Here is a 25,965-nt window from a genome sequence, read left to right as displayed (position 1 = left end):
AGGTCAGTCCCGGGAGTGCCAAGATCTCTCCAGCCTCTCCAGGTGCAAGTCAATCCACTTGGGAGAACATCACCATTTCCTGGCAGCGGTAAGAGGGCACCCGAGCAGCTCCACACAGCTGTGTGAGCAGCCGAGGCCCGCTTTCGCCTCCTTTCTCCTTCTCCCATCAGTGATTGCTTGGATTCCCAGGTTTATTCAGTTCTACCCCTTCCACGGGAAGCAAAGCACCACAAAACGCCCTCCATGCAACCCGCGCCTCCCGCGAGCCGTGACCGCACGGCGGTGACCGTAGGCGACGCCCCGCCGTGCCGCGCCGGGCCAGGAGGGCGGGGCGGCGATTGGCTGTAGGGCGCGGGGACAGGAGAGGGGGCGGGCGGGGATTGGCTGCCACACCGCCTTTGTTCGGCTGCAGCCACTGCCGCAGGGCAGCGGAAGTTTGAGCGCCGCGGCGGAGTGCGAAGGGCGGTGCCGGTACCGGTCCTGGCACTTTCGTCTCTGTGTAACGCCAGCGACTCGGCTCAGCCGCCTGGTACCGGCCGGGGGCTGTTCCCTGCTTCGAGCTGCGCCCCGAGCTCTGTGTCCGGTGAATACGGCGGCATGGACTTGGAAAACAAAGTGAAAAAGGTGAGGTCGGGCTCTGCCTGCTCGGTTACCTGCCGCTCGGGGCCGCCTGGGGCGGCACTGTCCCGCTCTGTCCGAAGGGTGAGGGGAAGGGGAAAGGCAGAGGCTGCCCGCAGCCCCTGTCCTGTGGGCGTTATTGCTTCCACTGTGAGATCTTGTGTGTCCCCGCAAACCGGTGGCCGTGCCTGGGTGTGAGCTCCCTGCGTGCGCGAAACCTACGTTAGCTGTTCGGAGTGTTCATCCGAACGCTACGAGCTAACTCTGAGCACTGGTGCGACTGGTGCGTTGGAGTCGTGCTGCCCATCAGCTCTTGTCCGGGCTTCCCTCCTGGTGGAGGAAGGTAGGTGGGCAAACAGCGAATGGTAAGTTGCAGAAACTGGTAAGTATCTTGGTTGTATGGATCCCTTTCTGAAGCTGAGCACCTGTGGGATACGGCCCTGATCCTCACTTCTTGTGAATTACATGCCACGCTTACACAGCAGCTCCATTTGTAAGAACTTTATCAAGTAATCTCAGAACAGGTACTGTGGAAGTAGAAGCCTTGTATGAGAACACTTTAGAAATCCATGGTTTGTGGGTGTGGGTGATTTTTGTGTTTCTGAGTTGTTATATTGAAGTGTAGCACCTTGTTTTAAAGTGTGCTTGTGCACATGCATATATGCACATACATATGTATACAAACTCAATAAGCTTTTTCAGATTACAAGCTAGGAACTGGCCCAGATGCCAGAGTAGCTGTACAACATGCAAGGCTATGGGTCCCCTCAGGAATGAATCCTACTGAAGCAGGTTAGCCTTAAGTCACAGCTTTCTCTGAGTGATGACATGACTGAGCTTATTCACTGGAAGTTGTTGGAACTCCAATTGCACTAATGTAGGAAATAGAGCATTTCTTCTCTTTCTGAAAGGAGAATAAGTATGTTCTATGAGGCATTGATGAGATTCTACTGATGATGGAGTTTTGGATTGGAGGAGTTTGTGGCAGCTGAACAAATGCTTTGAATTGTAGTGTAATTATTGGACAACTATACATAGAAGTTTATCACTTCTTCTCTTACTTTTCTTCAGTCGTGTTTCACTCTTTTTTATCCTCTAAAGAAATTCCTGCAGGTTTTTCAGAATCCAGTAAAACAGTTGTGGTAGCTGCTGCAACAACAGAAACCAAGGAAGCTGTTTGTAGGATTTAATTTGTCTTCTCTCTTCTGTTAAGCTCTACATCATAGAGCGTCTTTTAGCAGTATTAATAAGAGCTTCATGTTTCTTGAATTTCTTCTATACACGTGCTCAGAAAACCACTTCTATTTCCCTCCTCTCCCATGTACACCTCTCCTTATCATGTTCTTTCCATCTTATGGTTTAGTTGAGATTCCTTTTTCAGGAGAATGCTAATCTGTTACAAGTCAGAGCCAGGATGAATGAGGAAGTTTAGTTATCGTAATGGTATGTCCTATAATAAATTGAATTCTTTCTTTCTTGACCCCTGTTATTTGCTTAATCAGAGCTTCTTCAGATTTTGTACACTGGAAGGAATGTATGAGTAGTTCACTTCAACTATGCAGTGTCTTTAACCTAGGTCTTCTAATTCTATTTGAAACTTGTTTCCCCAAATTTTACTTTTCTTGTTTATTTTTTTTTCTTTTTGCTAATTTTCTTCCTTTTTTGGAGGTGAGAGGATATTGTGGGAAGCTTTTGGTCAAGTTTATGGAGGCCAGTAAAGCACTTTGAAAGAAATCTATCTTCAGGTGGAGTTGGCCCCATCAGACTTATTTGTCCACCTGCAGTAGGTTGCAGTCCTCACTTTCTGTTTTCCTGCCCCACACCTTGGACAGAAATGCCGACTTTAACAAAATCTGTGTACTAAATTCTTATTTTGTATCAACTTGTACCATTCATTGGACTCCAAATAAGTGCAAACTACTGAACTACTGGACCTGCCTGGTGGACAGGAAATACCAAGATTGAAACAAGGAAGCAGGAGTTGCTGCATTGTTACTAGTTAGGTTCCTATTCTACTACTCGGAGCTCTAAAATCTGAGTTTAGAAATTGACTAGTCTGTAACCTCCACACTGAGTAGGACAGAGGGAAACAAATTTGGCATGTAGTTTCAGACCATCAACTCATTGTGTAAAACAACTTCTTTGCCCTCTTACAGCTGTTAACTTAAAACTGGGTAATATAATGAAACTCATTTTCTGCCTGAAAATAAGTTTCCAAAGTGGCACTCTTAAGATTTCTCTGGGTCAAGAGCTCTGCGGTCTGTTCTTCAGTTGTGAACATAGATGCTGGCTCTCTGGACAACTGTGGGTAGCTTTCAAGGGGCTGTTAATGTACTGGAGAGAAACACAGGTAGGTATACGAGTAGTGTGTTTATATCTGGGAGTCTAAGGTTGTACATGCTTCTAAAATGGCTCAGGAAAGTTTGTTTTCAGTGTTGACATAAAGCTTTTGTGGTTTTTGTTTGTTTTTTATCCCTCAAAACTTAATAATTCTAGCATAGTTCATCTCACAGGAATTGCTTCCCCTCTAGTAGAAGGCCGCTAGGACTAAGGCAACCTACCTGTCCTTCTACAGGAAGAACTGCTGCCTCATCCACTGCATTTTCAGACCCGCTGTTTCAGACTCATAGCAGCGAATAGATCATATTTCTGCTGTTCTGTGGGAGTGAAGCAGCAGCCCTGTGTACTGTACATTTCTTATGTGTTTTCTGAGATGAGTCTAAGGAGACAATTGCTTGAGCTCAAACTCTCATTGTTTTTTAACAATGCAAACAGTAGGTCCAATTCCTTACTGTTATACTCTTACTTCCTTTTCTCCTTAAGGGTAGCTGTACTTTTTTTTATTCCCCTCTTCTTTCTTAGAAGGAGGTGGATTTACTGTTGCATTTGAGGATGATAAAGATAGCTTTTTATATACAGTGTTTTCACAATGGAGTTGAAGCCTGAGAAATGTCACTCTAGTTTGAAAAGTACTTGTGGAACAAGCAGATCACTAAATTCTTTCAAATACAATATGCCTTGTGTTCTTGAATTTTACTTTGGGGGGAATAGGAAAAATGAAGATTTAATGCTTTCTTAGAGGCTCTGTTAGAACAAACAGTCTGGATTTCATCCCTGTCTTTCACCTCAGTGATCTTCTTAAAATGAATCAGTAGTCAGCAGACATGCTTTGTACTGTCCTGCTGGCAGCATGGTCTTGTGTTGTATTAGGGAGAATAAGTGGCTAGCATTGAGGCTGTTCTGTATAAGCTTTCACAGAATAATACTTGCTTTGTAAAAGGAACGCTGTGCTGGGAAGAGGGCAAAGGAGTCTAGGGTATGAGGTCTCAAGTGTGGAGTGTCTGCATGATTTTCAATGTGCATGAGGCTTGGTTTGTTCTGTTACAGTGGGAAGAAAACATTTTTGTAGACATCATTAAGTCAACAACTATACTCTCTGATAAGTGAATGGTGCATACAGTATTCTTAGGAGCAAAGTCAGCTTTCTCATCTTTTAGCATGGTTTAGTAATGTTTGTTGGGCTATGCTTCCTGCTTACATCACTCGATACTGTTTGTTTTGGTGTTACTGCTGTGGAAACTCAGGAGAGGTGGGGGTTTTTGTTTGTATGGTAAAATCAAGGAAATGCAAAGTTCACACACATCAGTTTCATTTGGCTGCAAGAAGTACAAAAACAAGTATGAAGATGTGAGAAGACATGGTTAAGTTCCTCTAACAAATAAAGTGTTTTTTATTGCATCTTTGGTGTTATTTTGTGTGTTTTGTATTTGTTCTGAGGATTTCTAGGTTCTTTCTTTACCTTCAAACAGCAAGTTTGAAGGTAAAGAGAGAGGGGAGAGGAGTGAGAATATTGGACAGATATGATTTGTTGCCTGGAATGCCTTTCACATTTATTTCTTTTCTTGTCATTTGTGCATTTCAGGTTTGCAAAGAAAGCAGTGCTAAATTAAACTTTTTTTTTCTTCTGTGGTGAAAGTATTCCCTGAGTATTTGACCATAAAATATAATGACATGCCTGGATAATAAGCCAAGGAACTCCTTGCATGTAGAAGTGCATAACTTCTGAGATTAGGTCAATGGCATAACTGTAAACAGAGTATTAATCAGCAAGTTACTTTTTATTATGACCTTCTGCCATTAAAGGCACAAAGAGCATTTTCTGCATGTGTTCCTGGAAGAAAAAATTAAAAAACAAAGAACATTTTATTTCATCTAGGAAAAATGATAACAATGGCAACTAGCAAGTCACCATCAGGAGTGAAACTTTCTTGGTAGAAGTAGCTAAAAATGCATTGCATTCCTTTCACATGAGTGAATAAGTTCTGCAAATCGATGATTTCATCCTAGCAAATGCAAAGCTTCCAAGTGTTGTGGGGTAGACATAAAATATACATTGTAAATTGTAACGCATACAGCAAGATATTTGAATAGATATGTGTGGTTATAGATGTGATTTGTGTATATCTACTGCTGTTGTGAAGAGTTAGTGAGATTCTTCTATGTTTTGGAGACACACAGGAAGAACAGGGCTGTGAAGACAGAAAGCTTGTGTACTTGTTATTTTGGGTCTTAGATGTGGTCAAGAGAGTAAGGTGGTATCTGTTGCACCCATTCAACATCGTGTTAAACGTAACTGTGCTTCAGGCACTGTTCTGTGTTCACCTCTGGTCTGTTATAGTCTTCCTCTCTCTTTGTGCTTTGCTTTTAGTCTGAGGCTATCTAGTTGCTGCTTCTGAATGCATTGGCTTGGGCCAAGGAGAGAGAGAGAAGAGAGGAGGAAAAACAATGCAACAAATTTTCCTGCAAGTCTAAAGTTCCTCGTAAATGTGTAGACTTGCAGGTCTGAAAAACAAATGTTAGAAGGTATGGGGCAAAAGCACAGATTTAAAGGCAAAATACACATGTATCATGAAATGAGTACCTCACTTCTTTGATTATTACTCCTCTTCTTAGCAAAATGACAGATCTATCTTAAGAATGCCTCTTTTAAATCAGGTTGTTGGGAGGAGCTGAGCTTGGTAGACTTGTAATAACTTTGAATAATCTTTAGGAAAGTCGGCTGGCCTGTGGCCTGTAAGTTGTGTGTGTTTTCAAATGACAAGCCCTTGCTTGGTCACAAGGACTCTTCTGGAAGAGGAGTGTCCAGGATTCCTTTAGGCTTTAGCACACTTAATGTTGCCCATAGTACAAGCCATGATCTTTCTGTAAACTAGTACTGGTTGCGTTTTCATTGCACTTGTCCGTGTGTGGTGACTGCAAAACTGTCCACCTACCATTAAGTTCTTTGTGGGCAGCTTGAGAGTACTCAGTGTTTCTTGTTGTGTGTGTTGTCATAAGCCATTCAACTGGAAATAAGAGGCAGTGTTTACTTGTGTTCCTGTGTTGGATTAGCTTTTCCTGGTGACCCATACGCATAAGTCCAGGCCTTCCAGGAAGAGCAACAGAGAAAGGATGGTAATTCTTAGTTTGCCTTGGCAGCATTGGGTGTTGAATGGTACTGTGCTGTGCTGTAAACCCTGTGGATGGTACCCTGTTGTACTGCAGGGTTGTTAGAGACAGTGTCACAGTGTGTGTCAATCACCCTGAAACTTTGTTAGCATCATACAGGACTTTGTGGGGGAAAAAAACCCACTTGTTGTGCTGAGGTCTTTAATAGCTGCTAATCTTTTGACAGCAGACCATAGTAGCGCCTTAAATATTTATATTCTGAGCTGTTTGATATTTAGTAAAGACATCACAATAAAATAAATTCCTAGTACTTGTGTGCTGTCATAGTCTGCTGCAGTTCCTTGATTTATCCTCAGATTTGTCCTGCTCAGATTATCTTTCAAATATCTTTCTTGGATGCCGGCCCTTTCTGGCATCCTTCTTCCTTACAAGAGTTTCTGCATCTTAATCTTAGTAAACTTTTCCCTAGCTCTAAATTCATGCTTAAAGTAAAAGCTAGAACAGATTTGCCATCAATTAAAATTAGGTATGTTAAATAACAAATATCGAATGGTCTATGCAGTATTTCACTTCACTGGAGATCTTTCTCTGATCTGATACAGTGTTCATAGAGCCTTATGAGGGAGCCTGGATATAAATGTTTGTGTTTTTTGTGTATTTATTTTTCTCACCATTCTGGAATTACAAGAAATAAACTTCAAGAGTGGAAGAATTTTAATCTTTTTCAAATATCTTTGAAAAATCTATTTCATCTATTTCAAATTCCAGTTTGTTTCCCAACCAGAGAAGTCACCTGCATGTATAGAATTCAGTAAGACAAGATCAGTTCTCAGCAATAAAGCATCCACGGCGCATACAATTTTTTTCTTGATGTAGTTTTGTTCTTTTTCCTTCCCATCCCCATGCTTGGCTTTAACCTTGACCTTTTTCTGGAAGATTCTATACAACATTAAAATCTGTTAAAGACATCATCTGTTATGCTGTACTTTTTTTTTTTTTTCTGTTGTGTGTTTTTGTTTTGTTCCTCACTAATATCCAAATAAGTTAATAGCCTATTAATCTTCAGACCAGAGGAGCCCTGGTATGTTATAGTAAACTCAAGAATGGCTTTAGCAGAAGTTGTTTCTGTTCTTGGAATGCTGAGGGACACAGAAGAAAGATCTACAAAAGAACAGTGAAAATTCCTTAACCCTGTGCAGGGTTCCACTCAAGTACTGCAGTAACACTGATGGCTTTTTCACTGTGTAGTCACAACCTTTCAAATTGAGACAGGGCTCCAGCATGGGAATCACTTCTATTCAGCAGAGATTGGGTGTGGGTATCGTGCCACACTATCCCCTGCAAGCCAAAAGATGAATCAGATCATCTGCCAGGTGATGCAAGAGTCCCCTCATGGGTAGAGGAAGAGTGAGGAAGTAAGCCCCTAGCTTGCTTTGGTCTTTTGGTGAAACTCAGGATGTGCAAGAAACCCTGTGTGAGAAACGTCAAGTAGAACTTCTCCATTTTATTTATTTATTTATTTATTACAGCTTCCTTTCTTTTTAACTTCTTATCACTGCACCTCAGTGGTTCCTCTTTAAGCAGGCAAGAAGTTCTGTGCAGCTAGTGTTATTTGAAGGCTATCTTTGTCATATGTTGCCTATTAAATAATAATTACAGAAATAAAGACTTCCAGTTTCTTGTTACCGTTTGTACCTAGCTAATTAGTGGGAGGAAATAAAGAAGAGAGAATTTGACTCTAGTCATTGTGTGGTGATAATACAAGACAGTAGGCAGAAGTTGCACAGTGTGAAATTCCAATCAGACAGATTCATTCCTGTCTGTGGCCCAGCACAGTGATAGGTTGTTGAATGTGGAAAATGGACAAGGTCTCTGCCAAATCTGATTTAGCTGCACCTGTTCTTTCTGGGTGGCTGGATGATCTCCAGAGAGCCCTTTCAACTTTAAATCATCTGTCACCAGTAAAAGCAAGTATATGCAAGCTTTGAAAATGACTGCTGTGAGATTTCATTCTAACTCACCCAAGATTTCTTAGGGCTCTTTTTGTCCCTGTAATTATCAACAGTAATCTTGAGTTTTACAGCATTATGTTCTTCTAACTACCAGAAGATGATTCTCCATTCATCACTACTATTTTATTTTTTTACCAGCACTGTGGCACAGTTCATTCAACACAGGAACAAATTTATTATACAAACTTCTCAGTATTTTACCACATAGGAGAAGCCATAGCTGGTGAAATGTATTTTGATTTGCATCTGCCCATAGGCTTAAATTGGCCAACTACCACTTTGTGATTTGTGTCTATGATTATTCTGTAGCATCCCATATCAGGAGATGCTGTTGGTGTATGCTCTTTGAAATCTGTTACATATATATATGAATATGAATCATGAAATTATTTTAAAAAGAAGCCATACTTAAGCATTTCCCAAAGGGTTTAACTTAATACAATTTGGAAACAGGATCTCTTGGACTTTAATTCTTGGTCATTTTCAATGAAGTTGATTGTAAACACTTGTTCTAATCCAGGCTTAGGCTAATTTATAGTAACTGCAGTGTTTCTTTTACTCATCCAGGCAAGCTATTGAGCATTCAAATTGGACCATTTAGATTTTTAAGACAACAATAAGCTTTTACAAGTGGCTCTTCTAAAGTTAGCCAACTTTTCATACTGGACTCCAGCACAATCTGAAGGAGGGTGGACTCCAGTAATTCTCACTTTGCTGCAACCATTTAAAATTCTTTATCCTTGAGAACTATTTAATCACGATCTCAGTCATATTAATATCATTTTCCATACTCAGGCTATTTAAATCCATACTGGCTGTGTTAGTCGTACCAGATGGTTTTAGATAGCTTTTGCTGTAAAATGAAAATTAATGGCAGTAGGCACACAGAAATCTCTTTCTGGCAGAATTTCAGTTGACCTATCTGGGTCACTTCTCCCATGATTCCATTTATGGGGAAAATTGATTCCATCCTGTGCTCAGATGTACATTCCCCTTCTAGCATGTGCCCAGCTCACAGTATTACTGGGTCCTCTATCTCAGCACTAGTTGCATCCATAGGAAGGCCCGGGGAATAAACACAGGGACACTGCATTTTAAGTACTCCGAATTTCCTGAGTTACAGCAGAATCAGCCACTGGAAAGCAACACTCACTTCTGGGACTGATGCTTCCTTACCACTGAAGCAGATCCTGTTATGGTACTGTATTTGGCATACATTGTTAGGTACAGCCAAACTCAAAATGCTGTGTCTGCAAATGCTATTTTATATCCTTAGTATTTTCAGCATGTGGTTACCTAGTTTCTCACTCAGAACAAAGGCAGAGTCTGAGAGTGAATGTGGAATAGCATCTGATTCAGTTCTGAGTGTGCCTATTATTTTCAAGCTAAATATCTATAAGATGACCAGGCAACACAAATGAGATCGTGCTTCTCTTTTACAGCAAACTGAAGAATGTGTATCAGAACAAGTCTGTCTTGTTGACTAATTCAGTTTATTTGCCTTAAGTTGCATAAACATATCCTTGATGTGCTTTATTTTACTGGGGATGGAATATAAAATCTTCTGTCACTGAAGAAATCAGTGTTGAGAGTGATGACAGTGCAAGTATGCTGGCTGGTTGCTGTCAGCTCAGTTGGGATAGGGAGTGTATTTTGGGTGGAGCACTTAAGGAGAAGAATCTTGCGGTGCTTGATGAATTATCTCTACTTGTTTCTAGCCTGAAAGACCCTTAAATGTTAGGTTGGGAATAGTGTATTTGCTTTTGAAAGCCATTCTTTCTCTTGCTTGTATTTGAGTGTGCTTTGGGAATTCTACACAGTATACTACACAGTAGCTCTTCATACACTAGTGATCCTAGATTTCTGTGTCTTGTAACATGGCAATAAAGTAAGCATTACTCCTATTCTGCCCTCTTCCTTTAAAAAAGTAAATAAATAAATAAAGGAGATAGGAGCTTGAGCATAAGAAAGTACTGCTGGTTTGGAGTAGCAACTGAAGAGAATGGGTTAATGTTTTCTTTGTGGTTTTGAGAGGCAAAGATGTTCCTGCCTAACATCTAACCTAAATCTTTCCTCCATTAGTTTGAAACTGTTCCCCCTTGTCTTATCCCTGTCAGACCGTGTGAACAGTTGGTCTCCCTACTGTTCTCAAGCACTGGAAGGCTGCAATGGGGTTTCCTCATAGCCTTTTCTTCCTTTTTCTTGTCTCCAACAGAAGTACCACACCTTGCACTTGGACCTTCTGAACCTCACTAGGTTCCTGTGTTCACTTTTCTCAAGCTATGTTTGTTTTAGGTGTCTACTGATCTTGCTTCAGGTTAGCTCATCTGCTGTGTGAACTTCTTGAGCCAATAGGCTTATAGATAAAAGCACAATCATCTAAGGCTTGTATTTTTTTCCTTTCACATGAAAGGAATAAGTAGTTTCACATCTCTCTACTCATCCTCACAGTTGTAAGCAGTAGCTGGATAGCTGCTAAAGTGCAACTTCTTACCAAATAATAATCTGCAGGAAGGCTTGTAATTTTCTTAGGGTTATCTGCCTTTGAAGGCAGTGATCTTTCAAATATAAAATGATTGAAATTGTAGCTGTGGCATTTTTTCATGTGCTGTCCTGAGTAATTGGCTTGCAAGTAATATGTTCCTTCACTTTGGACAGAAGCAAGTTGAAAGATGAACTGCATATATCCTTGAAGATCAAACCACAATTTCATTATGAAAAAGCTTGCATCGACACATTTAATTAATGCTTGCATTGTCTTATTGCTGGCAGAACTAAAATCAGTACTAGAACTTACCACCCTCTATCTTGTTTCTCAGGGGAAACCTTATTGCTCTCTATAACTTCCTGAAGGGAGGCTGTAGTGAGTTGGGGATCGGCCTCTTCTCTTGTGTCATTAGTGATAGGACCAGAGGGAATGGTTTCAAGCTACGGCAGGGGAGATTCAGGCTGGACATTAGGAAGTATTACTTCTCAGAAAGGGTGGTGAGACACTGGAATGGACTACCCAGGGAGGTGGTGGAGTCACCAACCCTGGGGGTGTTCAAGGAGCAATTGGATATTGTGTTGAGGGACATGGCTTAGTGGGAGCTATCGGTAATAGGTGAACGGCTGGATTGGATGATCTTTTAGATCTTTTCCAACCTTGGCGATTCAATGATTCAATGATTGTTTTTTTTTTTCTTTCATGGTAAGTTGTGTCAGACTGGAATTGAGCTGTCTCTGTCATGACTACTGTCCCTCACAAAGAGTATACTCACAGCCTTCTAGATGTGCTCTTCATGCCTGGGAGTATGGGCAGCAGCCTGCACACTCAGCTGTGACCACAGCTGATTTAAGGGTGGTGATTCCCAAAGGTTTAGAGAACTGGAATGAGGCATCTGAAACTTATTTAGATGCATAAGTTATGGTGATTGATGTCTATTTCTCACCTCAAACTTCCAGCTGCTGCTCACTATCCACTTAAATGTGCCAATACATCGATATATTGTGTGAATATTTGGCTTCTGTTATGCACTGGTTTTTGTATTCTCTCAAATTAGTTGTGTTATAAATTGGTTGTGTGTATTTTAATTACCTCACAGTGAAACACTGTGTATCATTTACGGTCGTTGTTCTTACTAACTGCTGTTTGTCTTTCTCCTTGGAAAGTAAGCTGGTATTAGTTCAGCTGAAGCACAATTATAAAAGGTATGTTCTGGTCTCCATCACTGTCAGAGTAGTTTCAAAAATATTATGCTAATCACTTAAATGTTTTCTTTATTTCTATCTGATGCTCAGGCGATTGATATCAAAGCAGAGTCTGTTTATTTCGTGATCTTCTGTATATTGTCAAGTGATACACTACAGATCACTTTGTCCTGACAGCTGGATTAAATACCTTTTAGCTTGGACTTGAGGTTTTGCAGCTTTCACACTGTGGTTTCACATCTACAGACAGAGCTGTAAGGTCTGCTTCTCCCTTTGAAGTCTGCAGCATGAGCTTTTTGGTGGAGGCATGTTATACACGCAAAAACAAACTAAAAAATAAAACCAACTGGGTTTAGGTTAAGGCTTTCTACTTGCTAGATCAATCCTACAAACAGGTCTGTGCAGACAGCATCACTTCTCTAAATACAAAAAAGGGGTAACTGGAACCTAAAACACTGTCCTGATATTGGCTTAGTCAAATGCTTAATGTTCTGTTTTAGTTGTGGTTGTATGTTATAAAGGAAGCAGTGAGATCATTCATGCAGCTAATTCTTGGGGCTGACAAGAGTTTTCTTCTTGATCTTTAAACAGATGGGCTTGGGCCATGAACAGGGATTTGGTGCCCCCTGCTTAAAATGCAAGGATAAGTGTGAAGGATTTGAGCTTCATTTTTGGAGGTAAGTGACTCAACACACTTTGACAATTAGATGTAAATGTGCAAGTACTGGGCTTTTTCTTCCCTTTTTCCATTAAACTGTTCAGATGCTTTAAAGATCTTGTGTTTGTGTTCAGGACTAGAGTTGCAGCACTGCAACAACTAAGTAGGTAATCGTGTATGAGTATACATTTTATCTTCACTAAAGTCCATGCTACTGCTTCTATTGAGGCATTCGCTTTAGTTTAATAAATGGTTGAAGTAGATTTGAAAACATCCTTATTTCTACTGCAAGAGTGCTTCATCACAGTAATAAAATGCTTTCTCAATTTCTAATCAAATACATTAGCTTTGATCTGAGATTTTAGGTGAAATTTTCTCTCTTGAAAAGAGGCTGAAACTTTGTGTACATCCATAAGGAGGGAACTGTGTTATATTTCAACAAAGTTAAATATTTCTTTGCCTTGAACAGTACACCACTTCTAAACCAGTGAGGACTGACGATAGTTGCAGCAAATGGACCTTTGAGAGGTCAGTGCTGTTATTTTGACAGAAACGTCCAATTCCCTTCTTTGTGTTACTGAAACCTTAACAAATAGCTCTGACCCACTCCGTTCACAGTTCATACTGTGGATAGTAGCACTAGCACAGGCAACGTAACTAAAGCAGTTGCCTTTCCCCACTGCTATTTAGCTACAGTAATAACTGTGTCTGTGATAGGATTTCATGATGGATTTTAATTCTGATCTTTATACAACTCAGCTAGAGTGGTATCAGGTGAAGATAAGGCCTAAGAGATATTGCATCCATCTCAGAGTACTTGAGTGCAGCTGTGACGTGGTTTAGAAAATAACCAGGCATCCCACGACAGAAACTTACTGTATACTGATGAGGTTATAACTCAGTTATATATCTGCAATATGTAACTATGTTAGCAACTTACAAATAACAACCTGAAACAAGGAATAGATAAACCTGGTGTGGCCCTGCCAGGCAGGGGGGTTAGAGCTTCATGATCCTTGAGGTCCTTTCCAACCCAGGTCATTCTGTGATTCTGTGATAAGAAACAATTTATGGGAAGACTCTGGGAAGGTTCATGTAGAGGTAACAGAACGGTGATAGAAATGTGCATAGGTGATTCAGTGAAACTGAACACAAGTCTTGCAGGAGTAAATATATTGTTTCTGTACTTACAGGAAAATTATGTTTTGTATTACTCCAGAGAGAGACCTTTGTTTAGGGTCAGTTTGGTAATGAAATTATATGTTGGGAGGAAAAAAAGAAGATGAGACCAAATAATTGCTTCTTTTTGTCCTCTCTCATTCCTAGTTCCCACTGCTGAGGCCTATTTCCTAACATATTCTTAAAAAACAAAAAAACTAAGGATAAAAAGAAATATGAAGCAATACATAAATAAGCATATTTGCCAAGCTGGAATGTAGCTGCTTGTGGGTGTGCATTTAAATATTTTTGTGTGTGCTTTTCTTTAATAGTCCTTTTACTGAGCTGCTCCTGCAGTTATGGCTCATCTTGGTAGGTTCTAAATAAACGGCTCGTCAGGACTCTCTTAAAGAAAGCCTGTAGATGGCAGTGCATTAAAGATCAAGTAAGATGATGTGAAAACAGAAAAGTCTGTTTAGTTTGGATTGAAGTTATAGTTTGAGAGTTGAGAAGATGTAGGATAGTCCAAGCAACAAGGTGGCCAAAAAAAAATACTTCTAGGTGTCAGAGAAATGTAACACATTAAGAGATGAAAGGTTGGCAATTAAGGCAATTCTAGAACAGGTTGAAATACAGCTTTTTCTCCACTTAATCCGCTTCTGGACACAGATAGGATGTGAATATGAAGTCTGAAATTAGTTATATAAGATGTTCATAAAGGAAAAATATAGTAGTACATTTTGCATGGTATAGATATCTCAGGAGTTCATCACTGGAACAGAAAGAGGGATGGATGGATTCAGAATGTTTGTTCATGTTTGAGTACTTACTGTCTTACTTTTGTTCCCTTGGCTGCATCCTGACTCCCCTACCCCCCCAGTTTTATACTTCTGCTTGATGCTATATGGCATGGAATATATCCCTTTGACCTCTCTGGATCTGCTGTCCTGGATCTATTCATTCCCAGTTCCGTGTGCACCCCCGGCCCCATTACTGGCAGGGCAGCATGAGAAACTGAAAAGTCATTGGCTGGCTTTGTGCAAAGACAGTTCAGCAACAGATAAAGCATTACATTACTTGCAATGGAGAGGCAGCGTGAAATAAAGCGCAGGTGCTGCTCAGCAATAGTGAGTGCTATCACCAATATTTTTAATCATGATCCAAAACACAGCACCACAGGGGCACTCTAAGCCAAGTTAACTCCATGCCAGCCAGACACAATGCAGCAGCTGAGACAGCAGCAGTGCTGCACGTAGGCTGTACATTGCTTTGGTGTCAGGGTGACTCTGCCCTCTGGTGGATGGAGTTAGGGTGAAAACTGCGTACCATTAAGAACTAGGTGCAATTTCTCTGTTTTTGCTCAGGGAGCATCAGTGCTGCCTTTGGCAAGTGAGACTGGAGAGTGCACCAAAAAATATCCAAACATACCAATCTAATAGCAGTGTTTTATACAGAGCTTCTACACCATCTTTCTCTGTATTGTTAGCATTTGGCAAATATATCTTCTGAGGTGGCAACTTGAAATCTTTAAGCACTTTGTGCTACAGTACTTGGCACAACAGGTGGGCTGACTTTGCAAATGCAGAACTGTTAATTTGGGCTAATTTGTGTTAATTTTGTACACAAGAAGGTATAAACAAAGCTCTTCGTAAAACTTGCTCCCAAATGTAGAAATTCTTAAAGCCTCAATGTTGTGACCTGCCTACAAGTCACTACAATGGAAGTTGCAGTCTGCAGTGGTTAAAAAAAGAAAAGAAATTACCTGCTTCATTTGTGTGCTAATAACTTTAGCTTTTAAAATTGCCTTCCAAATTATGTTTTTATCCAGATTCAGCATAAACAAGGAGCAGGGTCTTCTAAGTTCAGATGTAGTCATTCTTTCAGACTGCAAAATGTCCTCCACAAAACTAAGATGCCAAGCAAGCTGTTAAAAATAATAATAATAATAATAATAAATTTTAAAAACCCTGCAACTGATAAAATATATATATATATTGGGGGAAAATGTATTTCCCACTAGAGGGAGATGTGGAACAGTAATCAGATCTTACAAGTGAGAAGGAAGGTCATGCACTGGGAAGTGATAATTGCCAAAATGGTAAAGCTGCTGGAGGCAAGAAACTTAAGCTTGGGATTGACTACTATGAGCACCTGGTTTCTTGGCACAGATACAGCCCCTGGAAGTCAGAGGGAACTTGTTTTAACATCCTCTGATACTAAGGCTGTCAGGTGAGAACTGAGGGACATTACTAACTGCATTTACAATTACTACAGCTGTATTAATAGCAGGAAAACAGGAGGAATCAAAAGAGTTGAGTTTATTTGTTTTTGTACGGAGAACAAAGCCTCAAGATTTGCCAGGTCCTTGTTGAGAGTTTCTCTGGGCTTGCAAATGCTTCTTTCTGAAGCTTCAAAGCCAGCATAGAAAGGGTCATGATCTGAATTGTTATTCTTCTCTGGACACATAAAAACTAAAATAACAGGTGGATGAGTGATGCTTCCTTCCGTAGAAGGAGCTTTGTAGGTAGTAGAAAGCTATGACGTGGGAGTACATGAGCCTAGGAGACAAGGATAGAACATGGAATCTGTTTTTCTTTCTACTCACGCAAGACCTGGAAGCAAGACATAGTCCACTAAGTCTGCATTGTACAATGATGTCCCTTTTAATTCCACAGCTCTTAAGCTTCCTTCTTATATGCCATGTTTTGGAAAGGGAAAGCTTCCAAAGCTGCTAGGATTGGACTGGGGAACACTTCTGTCCTTTGCTAAAGTCCTGCTTGTGTCCACAGCTCTCAGGAACCTCTAACATCTCATTTAATTAAGATTCTGCTGAATGCCCTCAAGTTAAATAAAAAAATATATTTTCTTTTTCTACGCTTACACTGTTATCACCCGTTGACAGAATAAATGAAGAGAATGATCTTACTGCCTGTCTTCTAGGTAGAGCCACGAGAGATAAATATAAGTCTGTATAAAGAAGCAACTGGATGTTCCAGTGTGTGAGACCCTTGCTTTAATATCAAAACTAAAAAATATATGTGTCAGTTATCAGACAGATTTGTGAAGTGTAATGAAGGGTTAGAGCTGGTTTGATATAGTCTCTTAAGAAAGATAGTTCTTTCGTAGTCAAAGGGAGCAGCAGAGAACATGGCAGATGATCAAGACTCTGATATGGCATCTTAGAGGGAGAAAGTATGACTGAATTGTAAGCAGTACTTTGTGCTAAGGCTTGTGTATGTAAAAGATATCCAGTTGACATTTAGGGCTAAGAATTAATCAAGAAAAGGGATTATAAATCAGAATAGGAAACCTTTTTTGGCTTTTTAGCAGAGTGCAGATGTCTCTGTGTGGCAGGGATTCAGTGAAGCCTTGGGGAACAGGGGAGATGGCAGCAGCCTCGGGGATTTTCCTGTAGCTTACTACAGTAGGCTGATATCAGTTATGAGTAAGGATTATCTTCATGGATTATTTGCTCCTGCACTTTGGAAACTTATCTGCAAGTTCTAATCCAGAACAATCACATTTACAAACAGCTTCTTGCAAACTGCACATAAAACAAAGAGACATTCACTGATTTCTTGAAAGAGTGAGGAGATAACATTAGGATGAAATGTTCACAGTCAATTTCTTGATATAAGCAAGCATGAAGAGGAGCAATTTCAGCAAGCATAAAGATAATGCTTTTTCTTCTCCACTCAAGCTTAAGCCACGGTAGTTTAATGCCAGTTTTCACAGTGGGACCCAGGAAGGACCTGAAGGTAAATTATGTATTTTCATTTTTTGTACGGATTTGTGCATCTGTTTATCAAGATTACAGAAAAAATCTCAAGAATACTGAAACTAGTGAGACATACTAGTCCTTCAGTGTGGGACTGAAGATAAAAGCAATTAAGCCAGGGTGTTTCTCCTATCTGAGAACAGAAACAGGATCTCAAAACTCTAATAGAAAGTAAATATGCCATACGAACAAAACCCTTGTCGTTCTTCCAGCACCTATGAAAAAGATCCAAGGGGAAGAATTCCCCCAGAACTTGTTGGAAGTGGCTCTGATCTCTGCAGACTGTCAGAGCAGCTGTAGACGAAGGCTGTGTGGAGCAGGGAAAACTAGACAAACTGCCATACTGATCACACAGCCAGTACAACCATATGAATTGTTCTCAGTGAGTTCTGTTTTGCAATCAGAACAGTTCTGGACAGCAAGACTGCACTATGGTTGCTGAGCATGTAGTTTACCTGGAGATGTCTGTTCAGCCACCTGTGCTATGTTAGAGCACATACTATCAAGAAACAAGACTGCAGCACACTGCTTATTGCTAAAGGCTTGTGTGGAAAAAATGAAGAAAATGTCTTGTAAACTGTTGTTCAAGTTGCATGTGCACTGTGGGGCATAGAACTCTGTTCATTGCTGATGTAATACTGAGCTAAGATTCAAAAATAGGATCTTCTGTAGCAGATAGCAAAATTGACCATTTCTGTTTGGAATGGGATTTGTAACTCAGGAAACTACAGCTGCTGTTTTATCAGATGACCTGGACTGCATCCATCACACACTGAAATGGTCATAGAGTATACTTAGAATGTAATGTATAATTTTGGGCATGGCTGTGCATCAGTTCAGCTGACCTTACAGGCATGTCTTCCTCTTCCTCCCTTTTCCACTACCTACTGGCTTTGCTGTAGTCATGGCTCATTCAAGCTATGCACTCATTACATGCCTTACAATAAGGTACTTACCTTGTCTTCAAGGCTTCAGACAGCAAGTTGCCAAACACTGTGAGACTTACATGGTTTCTGGTAAGCAGATTTGAGAATTGTCTTATAGATAGTAGTCTTATGTTACTCACTACATGAAGAGTAAATCATTGGGTAAAATGTTTGTTTTTGTCCATTTTCAAGAGACATCCAGAAGGTTGATCTGTTCTTTTCACATATAAGGAGAGCCATTAGTTAACATCCAGCTTCACTAATTTCCTTATACCATGGTCGAATGGAAGCTCAGGAAAAGCCATTAATAAATAGTGAACCAGAGCGGTTAATCCAAGGTCCTGCTTATTAAAAGTGAATTGTTTAGTTATGCGTAATTTAATAAATTGCTATCTAATGTGCCTTCATCAAAGGAGTTCAAATATATTTCATTGTATGTGAAAGAATACTTCCATCTATCTGAGTAAGTGAAACCATCTACCTTTTAAGGCTGTTATCTGTGAAAATTCTCTGTACAGCATGTACCAGACTACCTCGGACTTTGTTCACAGATGTCAGAAATACTTTCTCCATATAAGCAAGTCACTCTTCTTTCACCTTCTCTTTTAAGTGCTAATCTTGCACCACGTTCTCTTCTGTGTGTGTTTATTTTCCTTACTAAGAAATACTTGTTTCCAGTTGATAGTAACCCTGTGGTTACCATATATCATGCAAATGGAGAAATAGTAGCGTGTGTAATTTTGAATATACAAAGAGGACCTGGAAAAAATTAAGGGTGCAAATAAATAATTGCTGGGGATCGTATTTATATGCTTGAGGCATGGGTCATGTGTGGCTACTCACAATAAACCTGATAGGTAAGTGATCACGGATATGTATATGTGCAGTGACGTAACTGAAGGAATGACACAGCAGCCAATTACGTTAATGCATTTTAGTACAGCATTATGCATCCACCCTGATCTCAGTGAATAAATACTAGAACAAAGAATATCCTCCAAAGATATTTGACAAATCGCAGGAAAACTTGTATCTAACCTAATCAAAGCACCAAAAACAAGGTTTTGGGGTTCTGCCGATATTGTTACATGCCACTGATGGGAGGTGGAGGTTGCAGCTGAGACTATAATTCTTTGCCATTCCCATGAATTTCAGAAAAATCTGCCGCAACTGCAAATGTGGCCAGGAAGAGCACGATGTCCTCACAAGCAATGAAGAAGACAGGAAAGTGGGGAAACTCTTTGAAGATACGAAATATACAACTCTTATTGCAAAGCTGAAAAATGATGGCATTCCCATGTATAAACGTAACGTAATGATACTGACGAATCCGGTGCAAGCCAAGAAAAACATATCCATCAACACTGTGACCTATGAGTGGGCTCCTCCTGTTCAGAATCAGACACTTGTAAGTCAGACCCCCTTTTTCCTTCATGTTCAAGGCGAGAGATGATGAGATGTAAAGCACAGTTTAGTAGAACAACAAATCTGCCTCTTCTTGTTCTGCTGAATGTACTTACACTTTTCTTCCTCCTCAAAACTGAAATTATGGTGGATGTTTTTAGTCAGCCTTGCCTGTGCAGTCTTGCAGAAATTGATGTGCTTCTGTGGAACTTCTTGAGAACTGAGGAAATAAGATTGAATTTTTGTTTAATAGTAGATTACTTTTAACTCATTACATCCCTGGAGCGCAATTTCTCTAATCTACCTTCATCAGTTAACTTGGAAAATGTGCAGTGTGTGCGCTTAGAATCACATACGCACAAATGCACACAATACAATTTATTATTACAGTTTAAAGTTAAGGGGAACACCCAGACTTGCTTATGTCTTTTACTCTATATGGTAAGAGCAAGTTCAGTGTTGACATCTCAGAAGAGCTCTCGTTCACTATGTTTGCAGCTCAAGTAGATGGGATGGTAGATAGCCTTCTGAGGATTTCTACTTTGCTTTTCAAGCTTTTACTGTTAATTTACTGTACTCAGTGTTGTGTAATCATTGCTGGCATACTGTTATCTCTGACTTGCCTCTCTAAATAACCTTTTTCAGTGAATGAATCAAACCTTGTGCAGCTAAGCTGACCATTACTTAATATTCAGTTAGCACTTTTATTTTTGCACTTGCCCTTGCTTGATTAAAAAAAGAGCTTTTTTTTGTTGTTGTTCCTAGAACTAGTTCTGCAATGGGCTATGTGCCTCAGGAAAGCTGTTCCAGCTTGTACTTCTTAGAGCTGTACTGGTGACCCATAGTTCTAGTGAGTTTTGAAGAGGCAAGGTGCTATGCAAAACAATTGTTGTTTACTCTGAAAAGTCATAACTCTGTGTACTCTACATGTCATAAATAGCTTGAAAGGGAGCCTGCTTCTTACTCTGGGAAGAAGCCAATTAGTGTTTCTGCTGTATTTTTTTTCTCTGTCTACTTTGCTTCAGGACATTAATGTTTATGAAAAGAACCTTGTTTTTGACAAGTTTGTCTGTCGCTAGCAACAGTAGAGATGATTTTAATCACTTGTTTGCTTAAAAGGATAGGTCTATAATAGAAATGGCATCTGATATCTAATTCTGCCTGATTTAGGCTAGACAGTATATGCAGATGCTACCAAAGGAGAAACAGCCTGTTGCTGGCTCAGAAGGCGCTCAGTACAGGAAGAAGCAGTTGGCTAAGCAGCTGCCTGCTCATGATCAGGATCCTTCAAAATGCCATGAGCTGTCCCCCAATGAAGTTAAACAGATGGAACAATTTGTGAAGAAGTACAAAAATGAAGCACTTGGTGTTGGAGATGTGAAGCTCCCCGGTGAGCTGGAATCTAAAGCTACTGACAAGAATAACGTGAACAGTGGGGACAGAAGTACCTCAGCTGCTGTAGGAGCAATGGAGGACAAGTCAGCAGACCAGAAGGCATCTCAGTATGTAAGTATAAGAAAGAAAAGATAAAGCAAGAAGGGAGTCTTCCATTTGAGCATTCTCTTTGGTCATTTTAATTCATTGAACTTGTTTGTTCATTTGAAATAGTGAACATCTGGGGAGGGGATGAAAGAGGAGAAATTGGAAAACATTGTTAATGTCTGCTCAGAACTAGTGGTTCACGACAGTATTTAGCACACTGGTGCAAATAGCTTCCAAGATGACTTATGTTCATAGCAAAAAAAAGTCAGCTTGGAGATATTCTATATCAGGATGGCTTCTACCGAATAACGAAGAGGTTGTATAATCTTACAGACTGACTGCTACACCCTTTCCTTCTTGAAGACTTTAGCTTAATTTTAGTTTAATTGTGGTCAACTATTTTATCTTTCCTGGAGAAGAATCAAAAATTGCTCCATTATCAAATTGCATTTAAAACTAAATAAAACTAAGAAGTAATAAAGTAACACTTCTTCCTCCTGTCTCCAACAGGCTAAGCCACGTAACTGCTGGTTTGATTAGATTTTTTTATAATTGGATCTTTTTCCCCTTTGACATCTGATTTCCACCTTGTAACAGCTCAACAGAAAGGGTTGTTCCTATTTGTTCCAAGTCTGAAAGTGTGTATTCCTGGAGCTGCAGGGTAGAAATTCAGTTTCTTTGAAGGAACAGGTTTTTTAAATCCGATTTCAAAAAATAAAATCAGATCTCCACTACTAATGTATGTCTACCTATAATAATTGTCTTCATGAGTTTTCTCTTGTTAAAAATCTATCTTGCTACGATTAAAAGATGAGTAACAGAGAACTGGATATTTAGCAGAATAGTAAGTTTTACATTTAATAAAGAAGGTCTTTGCTTTCTCTCTTAGCTGTCTAGGCTGGGGATTTTGCAAGTGACAGGTGACTTTTCCCTCACAATCTGTGAATACAGAGCCATATTTTTGTTATGTATACTGCCCTGTGTCTAGTTGGTTTGAAGGAGGCTCCTTGTTCTTGAGTGTGTGATGCTCGTAGAACATAGTATGAGTTTTGTCTGTTGGATTTTTCAAAGTATTGGATGGTAGTTTTGAGGATGTGAATACTGCAAAATACAGTAATCCATTTAAGAAGCACTAATGCTGTCAGTATAGTAAGCATCATCTTGAATTGCTTGGTGTGAGAATTGCTGTTCTGTGATATGTCACATTATCTGATACTGGATGAAAGTTAATACTGTAGTTTCATTACCGGCAGGTGGGTTTAAATAGATGTTTATTTAATATGTTATATTATTATGCTATAAACATTCCTCTTCAAAGAATTACTTAATCTTTAAAACCTCTTTCCAGTCCTGCTATCGCTGCAAGCTGAACATGAAAGAAGGTGACCCAGCTGTCTATGCAGAACGTGCAGGATATGACAAACTGTGGCATCCAGCTTGTTTTGTCTGTTGTACCTGTAGCGAACTTCTTGTAGACATGATCTATTTCTGGAAGAATGGCAACCTGTACTGTGGAAGACATTATTGTGATAGTGAAAAACCCCGCTGTGCTGGATGCGATGAGGTAGGAAATAGCCCAGACCTTTGTTTTAATGCACTGGTTTGTCATCCTGAAAAGTTAATATCATCGTAGTGCAACATTTCAATGCAGAGATATGACATCTGTTCGTTAGTTTTAGCTGATCATAGTTGCAAAGAACTGAGATGTATGTGGATACTTCACATTCAAAAGGTTCCATAGTTTGTTTTGGTTTTGGTGGGGGTTTGTGCAGTTCACAGAAGAGTAGGATATGTGTGTAATACAGGAGTGTTAATTCTTATGTTGGAAAGTCTTTAGTTATGCAGATGTTTCCTCAGGAAGGGCGCTAGGGGGAGCGCCTCCCTAAATTACATCTGTAGCAAGGAAGAGAGCAGCCTGCCTGATGTCTTTGGCATCTTATTGTTTCTTAATGGCAACTCTGGAAAATAGTGATACAAGTGAATAGTCCCATTTTTATTGAAGTCATTTGAAGCTGTGGGATACCAGCAGTTCCTGACAAATGACAAAATATCATGGGGACAGCTTTAATAAAGGAAGTACTATTCAGATATTAATGCTTGTATGTTTTCCTCATAGCTAATATTCAGCAATGAATATACTCAAGCAGAAGGTCAAAACTGGCATCTGAAACACTTCTGCTGTTTTGACTGCGATTGTGTTTTGGCTGGAGAAATCTATGTCATGGTGAATGATAAGCCAGTCTGCAGACCATGCTATGTGAAGAAACATGCTGCGGTAAGATCCTCACTGACATGTTGGTGTTGTGAAGGAAGGGAACCTGAAGAGCATGGAACTCTTACCTTTCTCCCAGGTGGGAGTATCTGAAGAGTGTAAACTGATTGTTTGTCTTTTTTTTCCTAATAGATCTGCCAAGGCTGTCATAATGCTATAGATCCAGAGGTTCAGCGTGTGACCTACAACAACTTCAATTGGCATGCTACACAGGAGTGTTTCTTGTGTTCCTGTTGTAGCAAGTGTTTAATTGGCCAGAAGTTTATGCCAGTGGAAGGGATGGTCTTTTGCTCAGTGGAATGTAAGAAGAAGATGATGTCTTAAGGGGTAACATGCACAAAACTAATAATTGCTCTGTTCCAAAGGCTTTTTTTCTACTGTAAAATATGTAGAACTGTGGCATTTAAGGTTATGGAAAGTACTAACTAGCATTTTCCCAAAGATTTTTTTTCTTTTAATGACTAATTCATGTTCTGTAATCTTGACTCCTTAGCTGTAATGTTTTATTCTTTGGGATTTTGTTCCTGAGTCTTGTGTCAAATGTCTTCATATCCCAGAACTGTAGGAAAAAGTATGCTATGAACTCTATACACTTTAAGGGAACTTTTCACCATGAAGGATCTTTTCACTGTGTCCTTTATAATGGAAGAAGAAAATGTGAATGTGCTCCATTTTTTTTTTCTTATACAATCATCTAGCTTTACCACTTTCAATTTGACACGTTATTTATGTCTCAGTTTCCCTGCTATCATCAAGCACTTTAGACAAGATGATCAGCTTTACTTCCACATACAGTTTTGTTCACCAGACCTCAGGTGGGCAGGGAGAATGAAGTTGTTTCATTTGGGTGTTTTTTTTTAAAGCTGCATGTAGTTTTTTTTGCTCCTGGTTGACACATGGATTGCTGAAAAATAGGAACTACTCTCACATCTCACATGTAAAGAACCTGCACCACTGAAAAAAATGCTTTATCTCATGTTTCTTCTTACTACTTTTTGAAGTTACTTTGCAAGCGTTTCTTTCGCTTCTGCATTTTGTGAGGGTTTGGTTTGGCTTTGTGGTTGCTTTTTCTTTGTTTGTTTTTGGAGGGGAGGGATGATGGTGGAATAAATCTAAGGGGACATCCTACCCAAATTAAAAATCCACTACAACTTGTGGATCCGGCTTCAGCTTCTCATGAATGTTCTTTTTGCATATTGTGCCTTCTGTCAGAGGAGCACAGCACAGGGGTACCGTGTGCATTCCCCAGTAGGTCATACTGCAAAAGGCTTGTACTTAGGCTTTTGAATTGTATGTTCTTAACCAAAGCAGAAAGAAGTCTCAACTAGAAGGCTTCCAGTTTTTGAATTAAAAGTTCACCCTTATGTATTACCTTTGCTTCTCTAATAAGCCAAATAAATCGATTCCTGTGGCGTTTGTCTTCTTTTCCTCCCCTTAATGATTGTAGGTCTACAGTGAGACTTATTAGCTATCTCTGTGCTGAAGAGGGACTGGATCATCTTTAGCCTAAAAAAATAAAATAAAATAAAATAAAAATTAAAAACAAATCCTATGCAAGTTTTATGTTCAGCTTTATGTTTTATGATGCTGGTATTCTAACACTTACAAATAAACATTGGTATTGTTCACTTGAATTGTTCTCTGATTCTGTTCTTGCTGAATTCCTTGTTCTGGAGGGAGACAAAAGAGAAAGGGAAATATCCCTCAACATCTGTTTAGCTTTGGCATTATTTCTAGCATAACTTAAGGCCTGTGATATTGTCAGGTGCTTCTTGGCATACACAGTATTACTGAGGCACGCACTGGTGAAAAAGGATGGGTCTTGTTCATACAAATACATAATTTCAGTAGTTTGTGAAGACGAAAATTCACACCACTAAGTTTTGTTCACACTCATTTATTCACATGAGGGTATTACTGAAAGCTTCAGTTCAGTTATATTTCAAGTCATAGGAAAAATACTGAATTCAGAGTTGAGCTGTAACCACAGCTGGGTGCAGTGACACTGAGGTGCTTTGTGATACTTCCTGTGTAATAAATAAGACAGTAGCATGAGATTTGTACTTTGTCTGTTGTCTAAATGAAGATGCAAACTTTAGATCCATGCTCTGGAAGCATGTATAGTCCTTTTCAGCTACAGCCCTCCTCAGGGATCCCCTGGTTGAACTAAAAAGAATGTCTTTCAGCTCCTACCAATGGGTCTGTTTTCTTACCAAGCTTGCAGTTTTAGACCAAGGGAAATCAGGATGCCTCAGGAAAAGAAAGTTTCTATGTTTTGTTTTGTTGAGGTTTTTTGTTTTTTTTTTCCATTTTACTGTTCCTTTATCTATATCTGGACATGTTGTGAGGTTGCCATCCCTGAGGGGATAATAAGGTATCATTAAATGATGAACAGTGTTTGCCTTTTACTTGTCTTGGGTTCTTCTGTCCTCACCCATTTGCTAACATCTATTCTAAAAGCTGCAGCTGACCTTTAAGAATAACTTCTTGTAAAAAGATGTTGGGCAATTTCCTTTTCC

The 25,965-nt window shown here is 39.7% G+C and overlaps 1 protein-coding gene across 1 annotated transcript; it reads left to right on the top strand.

Annotated features, from left to right (window-relative positions):
* The first annotated feature begins 398 nt into the window (after window positions 1-398).
* On the top strand, window positions 399-25,078 carry TES (testin LIM domain protein). Its single transcript, XM_072344031.1, has 7 exons — window positions 399-624; window positions 12,360-12,445; window positions 19,444-19,696; window positions 20,863-21,198; window positions 22,523-22,738; window positions 23,291-23,449; window positions 23,579-25,078. Exons 1-7 carry the CDS (start codon window positions 598-600, stop codon window positions 23,768-23,770), a joined length of 1,269 nt encoding a protein of 422 aa, XP_072200132.1. The 5' UTR covers window positions 399-597; the 3' UTR covers window positions 23,771-25,078.
* The last annotated feature ends 887 nt before the right edge of the window (window positions 25,079-25,965 follow it).

Source organism: Excalfactoria chinensis, chromosome 1 (genome assembly GCF_039878825.1).
Source record: "Excalfactoria chinensis isolate bCotChi1 chromosome 1, bCotChi1.hap2, whole genome shotgun sequence".
NCBI classification, from domain to species: domain Eukaryota; kingdom Metazoa; phylum Chordata; class Aves; order Galliformes; family Phasianidae; genus Excalfactoria; species Excalfactoria chinensis.
Note: the sequence above shows the minus strand (reverse complement) of the source record. Positions and strands in the feature narration are given on the sequence as shown.

Coding starts and splice junctions, on each gene's coding strand:
- TES (XM_072344031.1), top strand. CDS start 598: ATGGACTTGGAAAACAAAGTGAAAAAG. Junction 12,446..19,443: donor TTTGAGCTTCATTTTTGGAG/GTAAGTGACTCA, acceptor CATGAATTTCAG/AAAAATCTGCCGCAACTGCA. Junction 22,739..23,290: donor GCTGTGCTGGATGCGATGAG/GTAGGAAATAGC, acceptor TTTTCCTCATAG/CTAATATTCAGCAATGAATA.